Source organism: Marmota marmota, unplaced genomic scaffold (assembly GCF_001458135.2).
Source record: "Marmota marmota marmota unplaced genomic scaffold, marMar, whole genome shotgun sequence".
Lineage (NCBI taxonomy): Eukaryota > Metazoa > Chordata > Mammalia > Rodentia > Sciuridae > Marmota > Marmota marmota.
The window spans coordinates 38,875,860-38,891,187 of NW_026000174.1; the positions used below are offsets into that span (position 1 = coordinate 38,875,860).

A 15,328-nucleotide genomic window follows, 5' to 3' on the forward strand; every position below is an offset into this window, starting at 1 on the left:
ACATACATTTATTCAGGAAATACAATTACTAGAGTCCTTAATATTTCAATGATCATTCCACATTATAAAATATTCACAACATGTATTAAGTCTATACCAAGTCATGCTGACATTCCTTCCAGATAAGCCAAACTATTTCTTCTACTAAATGCTATAATATCCATTTTAATTGTAAACAAACTATTTGAGCCAAACTATTTAAATACTTGACAAGAAAAACTAAAACATAAACTAAAAATTTAGAAGAGGAGGAAAATGACAACAAAACAAAATAACTCCCTACATATCTGAATCATCAAACTTTTAAAGAACTAGGCCACTATAATCTAGCATTACAATAAAAGATAAAGTGACCGTATTAAGCAGCATGTAATTATCAATGACAACATTTCTCATCTGTAATTTTTAAGCTGCTTTTTCAAAGAATAAACACTATCTTTGTAAGTTTTAAAGCAAAAGGGGCAGAAAGATGAACATTAAAAGTTTATATTTAAACTACTAGTTTTTTAATAAAAGAAAAAAGGTAGACTATTATTACTTTCCAAATAAGAAATGCCAAGTACGTTTTATGCCTAAATAAATAATACTGATATATGCAAACAGAATTAGCGGTTCTCAACCCTGGATGTCCCTTAGAACCATCTGGTATGTTTTTTTTAAAAAGATAAGTGACCCTGATTTAGTTGTATGGGAGGGGACCCAAGTGTTAATAATTTTTGAGCTCTGCAGGGCTTTCTAATATGCAACTAAGGTTGAGAAACACTGAGTCAACTCATTTTGAAGTAATAAGAAAATTAAAGAAAAAAATGGAGGAGGGGTTAACATTTGTAATTTACAAATCAAGCACCGATTATATATTTACTTTATGCCTAGCTTTATTCACAAACCATCCATTTACAAGATGAAAATTCCTTCATTTCCTCATCACACTAGACCACCTTTGTGTATCTTTGCTATTGACTGAACCGTTCTATGATAAGATTTAAAATTCTGAGATATACTATGAAAATTGCATTAATGAAAACAAACTACTGCTACTCATGCTCAACAGTACCAAGCAAAACTACTGTATTTGGCTCGTTAAGCTATCTTTATTTTAAGAATTATAAATAGGTGCCAACCCACACAAAGACAGATTGTGGATTACTGCTAAAGAAAAAAAAAAAAAACCCAGCTTACTTAATTTACTGAGATTCAACACCAAAAAAGATTTAACTTGGCTTAAAGTTCAGATACAGCTGAGACATTGAACCAGGAAGCTATAATTTATAAAGAAATGTTGATATATCCTACAAGCTACTATAGCTGTAGCTATATTAAAATAAGATTTCTTCAGGGTTTAGTTACCCTGTAATGCAAGAATACAAGCATAACAATAACATTAATGTTTTTATATGCACCAATACTTCTCTTTAATATATAAATCTCTACAACAAATACCTCTAATAATTTTACAATTAAATTAAGTCCATAATTCTTCTATACTACTTTGGTCCCAACATTTTAAAAACACACCAATTAATTTTGAAAATATACAATTTAACAACATGATCCTATCAATAACAAGCATGTTTTGTAGTGGACTACAGACACATTCAACCATGCAATCCAGTGTTCAATACCTAAATGATAAATAACAATGCTGATTGACTTATATTCTGAGAAATCACTGAAAACTGGAATAATCTTTTAAGACTCACAGTGCTCACAAACATGCAGAAAAAGGTATACAAATTTCTATTCTTCCTGAAGGAATGTTACAATGCCCACTTTTTTAAATACAGGATTGATAATTATGCCAAATTCTTATTTTTTTAAATCTATCTTCTTTTAGCATGTCATTCACAATTTTTAAAAAAGTACAAATGTTCCTATGAATTGTGACTGAAAATTAACTCTTTAATTTCAGCTTTTATGAAGAACTCAGTCACAGTCATATACTAATAGCTGCCGTTTAGTAAAAGAGTGACATCCAGTGGACAAATGACAAAGTAACTTTCAAAATTCCCATTATATTTGAATCGTAAACAAAGATTGCATCCCTAAACCAACCGTTTTAATATAAATGAGTTCCTACTCAATATGACAATCTACAGATTCTCATCAAATCACCTCATAGTTTTTACAGATCTTAAACATATCCTCCTTTTCCTATTTAACATTGATTCTTTAAAATGACCCAGTAAGATGTGTAACTCAAGACTAGTGAGGTTAAATTTTTCTTCTTTCTTTCTGTTATTTCCCACCACAAACTAACTGGCTCATCTCTAGGCATGGAAAGACCAAACCATGAGAAATGTACTTAAATAAAAATCAATAGCCTTAAAAAAATTTGCAAGATGAGATCTGAACCTGTTTTGCATTTATACTTTTTGATATATTGTTGACTACAATTAGAAAGGGATATAATCATTAATGCTAATAGTCAAATTACATCCTCTTGCCTCACTGCTTAAATATTATGAAATACATATTTTAGGCGATGATTGTTTCAGTGTTTAAAACTCACTTCTATAAATCAGTATAAACGAATACCCATTATACATGTTCAAATAAAAGTAAAAAACTTCCAATATGCTGCGTTATTATCTACCATTGATTATATATATTATGTGTATGTTCAAAGTACAAAATGCAGCAATGATGTTAACAACGACAGGGTAATGAAGTGCTGTAGGTGAGACTGCCATACTTAATTTCTTGGAAATCTGTAAAGAAATTTCAGAGGTTAAAAGAAAATATAGTAAGCAAAAAAAAAAAAAAAGTTGGAGAACTGTTAATTTTAAATAAGTAGCCAGATGAAGAAAACATTCTTCTTAAAAAAAGATTAAGAATGTAAAAGTACATTTTAATATTAAAAAAGCATTTTTAAAAATCTATAACAACTTTATGACAAAATCTGCATTTGAAAAAGGTCTGTAAAAACAGCAGGACAGAATTGCCCTCAACACCTTTTACTTTTTCTTGTCAGAAAAAAGTGTATGCATCTCTAGAACCATAAATGATGTTAAAATAGGCATTTATAAAATGGCAAGGAGGATTTCAAGGGAAGTTTGTATTTTTTTTTTTTTACAATCATTGGCATTGTGGCCATCAGTAGGTCACAAGTAAAACTTCTCTAGCTAAAAAGCAAAATTGAATATAAAGTTTTAAATGTATTAGGTCTGTTGCCTGCGTTTTGCAGATCTCATTTTTTCAAAGCGTGACTCCATTTCTTCTAAGACTTTGGGTGTATACCGTACTACCAATTTAACCTTTCCTTGGGCTGCTTTCAGCAGTTCTACAGCTTTTTCGTGATGTTCTCCTTCAACGCTCTGGAAAAAATGCACACACACAATTAATACTTAGGTTCTGAGAGTAACGACAACTATAAAGATTTAAAATTAAGTAAAGAGAGTCTTCATTGCATCAATTCACACAAGATTCGGCACATTCAGGGTGGTATAGCTATAGAGATACTGCATCCTTTCAATGCTAATCTTGTTTTATCCGTGTGAAATCCAGTGATACATCAATTCTGCTTACAGTCTTGAAATCATTTTTTAAGTTCCAAGTAATTAGCATTTCAATATACATGTCTTATTACTGCAGTATGTCAGAATTTAATCAAGCAACTGCCATTCTATAAAAGTAAAAATGACGGTACATTTCTAATTTAGTATACTGTTTTAACTACTGAAGAGTTTAATTATGTAATAAAAATCCCACTAAGCACTGTTAATTTACATTGAAGAGATGCAAACACTTTTCTAGTGCCTTAAAAAGATCACTGGGCTGGGGACAGAGCTCAATGATAAAGCACTTGACCAGTATGAGCAAAGCCAGTTCAATCCCCAGAGCTGCATTTAAAAAGAAAGAAACAAACAAAAAACAACTACTGTCCTAAACAGTACTGCCTAGCAAGGCATTCCTAAACTACAAAGTTTATTAATCCCTTGCACTGGCATCTGCTATTTCTACAATCCACAGGCACCCCCAAGTGGTCACAGCACATTACTGCAAATATAAATAAAATTCATCCTTACCACTCCATTAACAGAAAGAAGTTGATCTCCTCGTTTGAGGCCCCCATGCCTATCAGCTATTCCACCTGGAATTATTCTAGATATATAGATTGGAGAGTTTTGTTCTTTGCCTCCCATAATATTGAACCCAAGACCCTCTTCTGTTTTGGGTAGCTCAACAACTCGAGGATGAGAATGTCCTTCACTGGCAGCAAAAGCAGCGACAGTAGCCTGAAAGAAAATTTTACATATTTAAAATATATGACTTTTGTTTACTTCAGTTCTTTCATCTCTTTTTAAAAAATACTTTTTTTGTTTTATTTTTTGGCATTGCTGGGGATTAAACCCAGGGACTCATACACATTAATAAACATGTACTCTACACTGAGATATATCCCTGACCTATCAAACTACTTTTGAGGCATGCGTAAACACACACACACACACACACACACACACACTTAATCAGAGCTTTACAGTTATAAATAGTATCTGGATTCATCTTGATGAACTCATGTTGCATGAAATTCAAATTCAGTTCATAAGCCCCCCTTCCCCACCCCTCCCCAATCTCCTTGACTTCCTTTGGCTAGTCCATTCATTTATATTTGACTGGTTCTTTTTATTTATACATAAAGATGAAATTCTTGTGGTATATTTACGAATGCATGTAACATGATTTTTAAAGAATTCATTCTGCATTGTGAGGCACATTTTTGATGTATGAGTATTCACAAATTCATTGGTTATTCTGAGAAGCTAAGCAGAGGTTTTTAAGAAATGGTAAGGGGAGACTGAGACACGGGGATTGTGAGTTCGAAGCCAGCCTCAGCAACAGCAAGGCTCTAAATAAAATACAAAAAAGGGCTGGGGATGTGGCTCAGTGGTTGAATGCCCCTGAGTTTAATCCCTGATACTCCCAACCCCAAAAATAGAAATGGTAACTGAAAAGAATACATACTCCAGGACTATGTATGAAACAGAATTTTTTAGCACACTCTCATCCACTGTCTAAAACTTTTGTGTAGTTCCATGTGTGCAGGGCTTGACAAGCAGGCTTGCTGGGCACATAACATTCCGTGTATTAAAGAGGAATATTCTACCCTAATAAACTAACAGTCCGGAGCTTCAAGGCCAGATAGCCTGACATTTGTGTAAAATACACCATACCTATAACAACCCACACAGAGTTGTCCTTATATACAGTCATTTTGGCTGCTATATTCTTTGTATACTCTTTGTACCATACACAAAATAAATAATACATCAAGAATTGTCTTTATATTAAGAAAAGTAGGCACACGTATAGCCAACATGAATATTTTTTGTTGCCCTAGCAAACTATCTAATTACAAGCAAAAAACCCCACAGAAGATTTAATAGAGCCATATCCTCTTTGAATTCTAACACAAAATTAAGATTTTCCTGTTTCATTACGTTTTTAAAGTTAATCAAGGAATCTGGTTCCATTTTTCATGATGGATCAGGGTACATGAACAAAAGTGCAAGGAGTAAGAAGAAAATCAAGACTTATTTGAAGATGCAAAAAAAGCTCTCATTTCCTACCTAACAGAACTAAGGCTCAAAAACTAAATAAGCTGTGAATGTTATACAACTCAGGTATAAAAACTAAATTTCTATTTTCTACTCTGATAAACCATATCCACAAGTTTAAGTATTTGTATTCAATAGAGAATCCAATCTCACCTTTTGGAAACCAGGAACTCAATCAAAAATAATCTGCAATGATTAAGTCTAGTATGTCATCTACTACTCCAATTAACATATCTAACCAAGTAATACACAACGAATATGAGGAAAAATCTGATATGGAAAAGCACACAAACTCCATCTTCAGTCCTGAAGAGGTAGCCTACTACTGACATTATACCATATTTGCAGAGCTAGGGTAATGGACAAATCAAATAACCCTATTCTACCATTTACTATTTACGTTGTGGTTTGACACAAATAATCTAATCTTGATACTTCCTCATCAATGAGAAATTCATCCTCAATTATAAAATTGATGCTATTTTACATGTAAATATATTGTATATAACACAATTAGGTATTTCATATGTATATAATTACTGTATGTGATAGCATTTTCGATGCCTTATCTAAACTACACATAGTAATAAAAATGTTCTATTCTTAGCACTTGGGAAGCTTGGTATAATTTGAAAGATATTATGCTAGCTTCTAAAATAAGCTTATTATGAACCTAATAATTGTATATTTTCAACCTCTAATTTATGAAGAATTCTCACTTTTGGTAAATAAACAAATTTACCTTTGCAGTTGCATTAGCTCTCACTTCAGGACTGCTACTGATATCCACAGTTTCATAGACATGTTCATATACCTGTAAAACATAAAAGTTGTTATATTTTAAATCTTGGAATATATCATGTTTGATTTCTCTGTGAAGTTAAATGTATTAAAATTTCAGGCAAAATTATGTTTCCTTGTAAATTATTTTTCTATTAGAAATTCCAAAAATTAAAAGACAGGCTCAAATGTTTTTCTAAATCTTATTTTCTTAAGACTTTCTAAGTCTAAATTTCATAGTATTATCTTAGTTAGATAACTAAACTTTTTAGTACATTTTAATCATATTTACTCACCTCTCTTACAGCATTGCAGAACTCACTTTGAAGGACTCTTTGTAAAGCCTGAAGTTTCTGTGGTGGTACCTCTCCACTCCTTTGTAGTTTTTCCAACAATTCAATTGCTCTACAAATATCTAGAGTTAAACAAACACATACTGATAGATAACTTTCTCTAAGGATTCTTGAAATGCCTATGTAACATTGTAGGAATTAGAATTAATTCCCCAAGGACTAACAGTATGCAGAAAATAGAGGGGGTAAAACAAAGCATCTGTGTTTTTGTATGAGAAAGAGGAGATTATTCATGTACACATTGAGAACAGGAATGTAAAATCTGAGCACATTAAATTTTACAGATTTAAAAATTTCTCATGTTGCAGAAATATAGTTTAAAAAATAATTGAGAGACAGGCAAACTAAATATAAACTACTAAATGTCACAGGAAAGGACTGGGGCTCAGATGTGACAGACATGTTAACTGCACTGCTTCAGAAAAGCCAGTAGTAATATTGGGAACTATTTAGTCAATAAAAATTTACTTAATTATCATATTAGTAACCAAAGCACTGAATAGCAGACCACATGCTAGTGAAATCACTGTTCATTTCCTAAAGATAAACACGATATATGCATAGATATGAACTATTTAATAACAGATGGAGTTAGTGGCTGGGACACATTTAAATTAACAGTAAACCTGAATAAAATTAACTGATTTGTTTTCAACTTAGGATTGTTAACACAATGTTTTAATTCAGACAATTTCAATCGAATACGTAGTTTTAAAAATAAAAAATAAAAACTAGCTGTGTAATTCTGTTCTTCATATTAGTTGTGAGACCTTGAACATATTACTTAACCTCCTTGTGTCTCAGTGCCTTTCAATGTAAAATAGAAATAATACACCTTCTTCATAAAAGGCGTTTGATGACCAAATCAAATCTTTAAAGAGGCTTAGCAAACATAAATATTATGTTACACTGGCATCAGTCTTAAGAAATATTAAGGGGTTGCATACATTTATACAAATCCATTAAGCATGTTAGTCAATTGTCATTGAGAAGTGTGGGGATGTGTTTTATTAATTAAGAAACTCTACAAGATTCAAAGTCATGTTCAACAATGAATGACAATGTCTGTTTGATTTTTTTCTTACCTGTTTTTGTACCTTTGTGAATTAAGTTTTGATGATTTAGAAGGCACTATCTCCCCACTGCCTCCCATTGCCATTACCAGGGATTGAACACAGAGCCTTATACATTTGAGGCAAACACTCTACCAATAAACTATACCCCCAACCCTTTTTGTTGTATTTTGAGAAAGGGTCTCACTAAGTTGCCAAAGCCGGCTTTGAACTTAGGATCCTCCTGCCTGAGTCTCTGCAGTAGCTGAGATTATAGACATACACTACCTTGCCCAACTGGCACTCAGGATCTTGATTACATATACTGATATTGTACTGTAGGATTACTGGGAGTTATTTGTTAACAGAGTTCTGAGATAATTTAACTTTCCTATGCTGCTGAATAGAACCACTTATAATTCATCCCTACCAAGGTGCTGAAGATTCTACTGAAGAACTTAAAAAAAAAAAAAAAATTCAACAACAAAAAGCAAAGACAACTACCAAAACTAAATTCTAGGGGATGAAGTTCCACATTTTGTACTGCATTTAAAAATACAAGACTTCCAACATGTTAGAATTCTACAACTAACTAGCTTTAAAAAAAAAAAAAAACACCTACTCTTGTTAGCACCAACAGATTTGTTCCTTTCTCCAAAGCACATCGCCACTGTGCTCAGGAGGAAGATGTCACCTTTGTCTTAAGCCTATCTTACAAAGTCTACTCAGAGAAACTACTCTTCTGTTATAAAATTATGCTTCAATAAATGGCCTGGTGGGCTGTAGAGAAACAACCTTATTTATAAAAAAGACTTCCAAATGAGGAACACCATAAGGAGCAAACTAACAATCTTATGTGCACATTTGTTTGTGGGAAGGGATAAGGAAAGAGGCTTTTCTAAATACAATTCTAAAAATGTATCTTCTTCTTAAAGAATATTGAGACTGTAATTTCAAATGATAACATGTGCAAAATAACTTTAATCTACATTTTATGCTGTTTACCAACAGTGCCAAAATTTTTTTGTGGTACTTCTTGACTGATAATTTTTAAGTCAGGCAAGTGATACACACCTGTGATACAGTCCTGACTACTAGGGAAGCTGAGGCAGGAGGATCTCAATTTCAAGGCCAGCCTGAGCTGAGACCTTATCTCAATAAAAAATAAGGAGGGCTGGGAATAGCTCACTGGTAAAGTATCTCTGGGTTCAATCCCCAGAATGGTAACAAAACAGAACAAAAGCAAAAAAACAAAACAAAAAAACCTTCAAATGCTTATGTGTCAAAAGCATGTTTGAATTGTCTGAAATAAAGGATTTGGGGAAGACAATGGAGCGTTCAAAATCTTAATATCTGTATTTTCACGGATTCCCTGGTCTGTAACTACACAGCAAATTAGGTTTTTATCTTTGTTAACAGTTTGCTTCAAGACGCAATCAACTAATCACGGTTTGCAATTGTAGGGTGTGTAAAAAAAAAAAAATGATCGCACCTGCCAAGTGTTTTACAATCTACCACTACTTCACATAAGTTACATAACAACCTTTCCAAGATTAAGTCAGTAAGATTGTTTTGAAAAGCACTCTCGTGCCTGGGAGGGGTACCAAAGCTAGGAAATACCAAATTACGAATGCAAGGAAGGCTGTGGTAAAAGTAACGGAGAAGGGAGGGCGAGTTCTTGTGGAAATGTGCCGTGTGTCCGGGTATTGTGCGATATGTGGGTGAAGGCAAGCCCATTAGGTTTGTGCAAGTGTATGTACAACGAGTTAGACGACCCGAACAGGGTGTGTGACATATGTTGTTCTGGTTTACAGATCCCTGAACGCCGCATCTGCTGTGCCCACCCAGAGGGTGCGTGTGCGGCGTATGTCCGCAAACGTGAGCAGATTGTAATTAACTGAGCTGTGCCCCGGGACAGTGCGTGTGAACACAGAGGGGATCTAGCTAACAGTCAAAAAATCGTAAGCGCTCTCCACCGTGCGGATGACAGCGACGTCGGCGGACGCCACGCAAGGGGCAGGCAGGTTCCGAGTCTGAGCCTGGGCAGCCGCTCCTTCCCTCCAGTGACACCGCACTTCCTCATCCCTTCCACCCGCCTCGGTCCGGGCATCGGCCGCACTCACCCCTCTCCAGGCGTACAGGTTCTCCCAGCGCCGCCATCTTCTCCCTTAGCAATACAGAACGACAGGAAATGACGACAGAGAAGCTGCGGTAGGCGGAGCCTAGCGAGAGCCGGAAGGGCGAGGATCGACCGGTATCGCGAGATCAGAAAGGACAAATGCTCACTCCGCGAAGTACTTTACGGGGTAGCGTTTCCTAGTGTGGGGTTGAGACAATTGTTCTTGCTGACGCCAGAATCTCGGATTCCCAGGCCTCCCGGATTGAAAAGAACCTTTTCCCCTGCCTCCTGCTCCCTGCCCTGGCTTCGCGCCTTTCCCACCGCTTGGAGCCGTTTGTAGATGAGTCACACTGTGTGGATTCTACTTCCATGATTCTGGACTGCTCACTTACCCTTTTTTGGCCTCAGTTTCTCCATCTGTGAGACAAGAGTTCCTATCTCCAAGGTCTTTTAAAATTCCTGAAAGCCAAGATTAGGTGACAGTTAAGTGTGTACATGACATTATGAATTCTTGGTTCTGGAAGCCTTACTTGAATTTTTAATTTTAAAAAGCTAAAGCTTGAATCTTACCCTCATATCTGCAAGTACAAAGAAAATGGGCCATAACTGGGTGAGATAGGAAGAAAGGCTTTAGTGTGCTATACAGTAACAGTCTTAAGAAACTAATTCAGAATCTTATGTAAATATACAAGAAATATCATATAATAATACTATTTAGGGCCACTTTTGAAATTTTCATGAGCCAAGAAAAATTGCTTTTTTGCCCCATATTTGGATTCTACTAACCTATCCAAGCCCTTAGTTTGTGTTGATGTTGTTAGATTCTTTCACATTTAAGTTTTAAAAACTTCATAACCATGTCATTTTAATAATCTGGTTGCTTCTGGCCTGCTCTTGACATTCAACTTCAACACTTTGTTCTAATCCATTTAATGTCACCACCAGAAACTTTGGTTTCTCTATTCCCTATTTCTCAAGTCTTATGTACTCTGACCCCAACTCCTCCAGCTACCCTCATTTCTAATTATTCCTAAGGCTAACCACGACTCCAGTCAAGATGGTATATTCAAAACCATGTTTATCCTAGTTTCCAAGTCTTTCTCTGTGTTCTTGTAGGAATGCTCATTTTCATCGCCTACTCTCCAAATATCATACACATTCAACTGAACTCATTTTCCAGGTTCCTGCTCAAGATGTGTCGCTTCTGCTAAGTCTTCCCTTTTTCTATATTATTTCAACTCCTAACACCCTATTGATTCTAACACCCTGCAATAACACCCATGTACTTATTTTTTATTCATTTTATCATTTTTTTTCTGCCACAAATGTGTTCAAGAAGTATTTATTAAATGCCCAATGCCCACCAGGTGCTTTGTTAGAAATATTGTGTGGAACAAGAAATATGCAAACATTACCCTTATTTCTTCAAATATTTTTCCTTCCTAGTCTTTCTGCTCTCCTTGGGTGGAGTCAGGTACATGTATACTTAACCATGTGACATTGTCTCAAAAGTTAATTTTCACTGTGTTAATTTTGTTTTTTTCAAGTTTTCTCTGTCTCCTTGCAGACAATTCCCATGTTTTTGTGTTGACTAATTTGCTTTTTTAATATCATACATTCCTTTAATCCCACGTGTTTCACTTTTCATCTCAGACATTATGGTTTTCTCTCTAGTCATTTGATGTGTATGTGTGTGTGTGTCTTCCATGTCTTTTTATTTAACATGCCAAATCTTTCCTATAGCTTCTTCTATAAAATTATAATGATAACCTTGGTGTCTTTTTCTACTAATTCTATCATCTATGCTGTTTCTGTCATTGTCTTATGTTAATTGAGTTTTCTGTGTATTATGGCTTACAATTTTTTGCTTCTTGCATACCTGATAATTTTTTTAATAGGATGTCAGGCATTATAAAACTTACTTATTTGAAAACAGTTTTGTCCTTTTGACACTTAATTTTTGCTAGGTGGTACAAATTCCGCCTTTAGTGGAGGGCTAATTGAACCTCATTACTAAGGCAGTATCCTTCTAAGTTTTTAACCCCATGATCCATGTAAATTATGTGGATTTTCTACTCTTGTCAGGAACAGGAACTATTTTCATGAATTGGGATTATGAATTGTTTACTTTGCACCTTTTGTATAGTCTTTTCCATGTCTCTGGTAATTAACACATAATCATCATTACATTTCATAATACCAGGGATAAGTAGAAATAATAAAAAGTCACATTCTAAGGATTGGGAACCCAAATAGCATGTATTTCTCATTAGCAGCACTGGAAGCTAGGACACAGCTATTAGATTTTTAGGAAAAATAATTCCCAATCTTTAATTCTATATTCAACTGTATTAGCTTTCTAGGACAGCCATAATAAAGTATGACAAATTGGTTGGCTTAAAACAAGAGATATTTATTGTCTCAAATTTCTAGTAGCAAGAAGTCAGAAATCAAGGTAGTATACTCTAAAGCTGTAAAAGAATCCTTTTTTTTTTTTTTTTGTCTTTTCCTAGCTTTCTAGTAGATTCCTGGCAATCTTTGATGATCCCTGACTTGAAGCTACATTATTTCAATATTTGCTTTCACTGTCCCTTGACATTCCCCGTGGACAACTTATAAGGATATGACCTACTCCAGTATGACTTAATCTTAATTAATTACATCATTAGTTACATCAATGGCCCCATTTCCAAATATGTTCACCCTCTGAGGTACAGGGATTGATTTCAATGTATCTTTTTTTGAGGGGGAGAGACACAAATAAACCCATAAAACCAAATTGTCAATGAAAAGTGAAGGTATAATAAAAATGTTTTAGGGCTATAGGTATAGCATAGTGGTAAAGCATTTATCTAGTATATACAATGACCTGGGTTTGATCCCCAGCACCACCAAATTTATCCATCCATCTATCTATCTAATCTATCTACCTATATATCTGTTACATAAGTTCTAGAAAAAAATTGTGCTTTCCATATATACTTTCTCAAGAGCTACTAGAAAATGTGTTCCATCAAAATTAGGAAGTTAGCTGAGAAAGAGTTAGGTTATATCAAGGAAACAGAATCCAGCATAGACAAGATTAATAGTTATTGGTTTATTAGAGCTCTACAGAGAAACAGAGTCATTAGCATGTACACCCACTCACAGGGATTTATTATGAGGGATTGGTTTAGGTGACTATGGAGGCTAAGAATTCTCATGATCTGCTGTCTGCAAGATGGAAACCCAGGAAAGATGGGTAGTATATTTCCAGTTCAAACCCAAAGACCTGAGACCCAGAGAAGCCAATTTTCTGTCGTAGTCCAAGTAAGAACCTGGAGCATCAAAGTCCAAGGCAAAAGATGGATATACTAGTTTAAGCAGAAAGAGCAAATTTCCACTTTTTCTTCCATTCAGGCTCTTCATGGATTGAATGAGCCTACCCACATTAATGAAGTTGATCTTTACTCAGTTTACCAATTCAAATGCTAAACTAGAAGCCAACACACAGAGAAATAATGTTTTACCAGCTCTCTGAGCCTCCCTTAGCCCAGCCAAGTTGGCACATTAAATTAATCCTCGTAATCATGGAGGAAAGCCCAAGATAATAACCATGGAGCTTGCCTGCAGAGCAACTCATCCACACTAGAGGAGGGAAGAGGATTAGTGGAGCTATCATCAAGGAAAAAAAAGAAATTTGTCATTCACTAATGGAATGACAATATTAATAAAACTTTTTTTTTTTGTACCAGGGATTGAACCCAGGGTCACTTAACAACTGAGCCATATCCCCAGCCTTTTTAATTCTATTTTTATTTTTTATTTTGAGACAGTGTCTCGCTGAGTTGTACAGGGTCTCACTAAGTTGCTGAGGCCAGCTTTGAACTTGCAATCCTCCTGCCTCAGCCTCCTGAGCTGCTAGGATTATAGGAGTGTGCTCCCATGCTGGGCAATAACATAAACCTTTCTGTGGAGAATTTGAGGATGAATTGGTGACAGGCACATATAAAATGAAGCAAACATGGGTAGGGGAGTGAAGTAATTACAAAATCAAAAAATGGAAATATAATGGTAAGATACAAGATGGATCAGCTGCATATAACATATCTATAGCAAGTAAAGAGTGTGCTCAAAAATGGGACTCTTGTGATCCAAAAGTGGTTGAATCACAGGGCTCTGACCTCATCAATGGATTGGTTCATTCATGCTTTCCATTGGAGGTGATAGAAACTGGAAGTGAAACCTTGTTGGAAGGAGTGGGTCCTCAGGGGCATGCCCTTGGGGATTATATCTTTCCCTGGCCCCAACCTCTTTCTCTTCCTATGCTTCCTGCTGCCATAACTTGAGCAGCTTTTCACTGCAATCCCTTCCATCATAATGTTCTGCCTTACTTCAGGCCCAAAGCAGAGGCTAAAGTGTTTTAGAAACTGCTTTGGAGAGGGATAAATAATTTTCAAATTAACAATCTTATTTGTCTTCAACATAACAATATAAACACAAGAATGAAATATTGTGTAAGGAAAGAGTTCTAAAATGCTCCTGTGTAATTGATCAATCCTACTAGGAAGAGACCTAGAGAGTTCAGCTCCTTCACTTTACAGAAGAGAAGATAGATAAGAGTCCTGTATCTCAAAGGAGGGGATTCTGAGCATGAATAAGGGAGAGTCACTTTTTCTTTTCTACCTCTGCCAGGTTATTAACGCACCTGGCTTCCTATTCAAGAATTGTCCTCCCTGTGTAAAAACTCCTTTCCTCTGTTGCTGTGTCCTGTTACTTCCTGCCACAGAAATGAAAAGAACCTTTAAAATCAGAAAAGGAAGTTTGAGTCTAGACAAATCCCAGGGAAAGCTAAATCATGCAAACTTAGTTTTTTTGTATAGCAAATGAGAGTCCCAAGTAGGTTGCCAGCATACTGAAAGCTTAACCTAAGACACTGCAAATACATATACTAGGATAGCATTAATAAAGAGAAAAAGGGAGTGGGTGTAGCCTGTTGAGGGAAGGAGGCTGTTTCTCAGGAAATTAGGCAAATGGAAACCAAGGTGAGGTGCTACAAATGGAATGTTCTAGTGTTTTTCTTGCCTGTTGACCATACACAAATAGGCACTGCTACATGAAATAGGTGTTTACAACAGTAGAAAGCTGCTTTTAAGAAAAGGGATATATTCAGGCTTTTGACAGTATAATCTTTTGTGGGTTTTGGCAGAGTTAATATGATATATACTCAGAAAAGTAAAATTTTGGATAAATGCCTTTTTTATTTACCTTTAAATGGTAAAATAGCCTTCATTTTAAGCAAATTAAACATTATGTAAAAGTACTTGGTCTAATCAATTAAACATAGCAATATGAGGAAATCTCTTCATGAACACCCTTTGAAGGGAAATTTTATCATAGATCTCAATTCAGATCATAAAACCCTGTGTTAGAGTTTCAAAGATCTAAAGTAAATCCTAATTCCTGTTAGGATGAGTTTCAGATTAT

General features: G+C 35.1%; 1 protein-coding gene across 1 annotated transcript; it reads right to left on the minus strand.

Annotated features, from left to right (window-relative positions):
* Nucleotides 1–659: 659 nt before the first annotated feature.
* Nucleotides 660–9,964, minus strand: Lin7c (lin-7 homolog C, crumbs cell polarity complex component). The gene is made up of 5 exons (XM_015477727.2): nucleotides 9,867–9,964; nucleotides 6,635–6,753; nucleotides 6,301–6,372; nucleotides 4,026–4,235; nucleotides 660–3,314 (listed from the first exon to the last, which is right to left on the minus strand). The coding sequence occupies exons 1-5, from the start codon at nucleotides 9,901–9,903 to the stop codon at nucleotides 3,159–3,161; spliced, it is 594 nt and encodes a 197-aa protein (XP_015333213.1). The 5' UTR covers nucleotides 9,904–9,964; the 3' UTR covers nucleotides 660–3,158.
* Nucleotides 9,965–15,328: the final 5,364 nt, after the last annotated feature.

Excerpts from the sequence above, each read along its gene's own strand:
- Lin7c (XM_015477727.2), bottom strand. The coding sequence starts at position 9,903 with ATGGCGGCGCTGGGAGAACCTGTACGCCTGGAGAGGG. Across the intron at positions 6,754-9,866 it reads ACCTGTACGCCTGGAGAGGG|ATATTTGTAGAGCAATTGAA; the intron begins GTGAGTGCGGCC and ends GTTTAACTCTAG. Across the intron at positions 3,315-4,025 it reads TTCTTTCTGTTAATGGAGTG|AGCGTTGAAGGAGAACATCA; the intron begins GTAAGGATGAAT and ends CATTTTTTCCAG.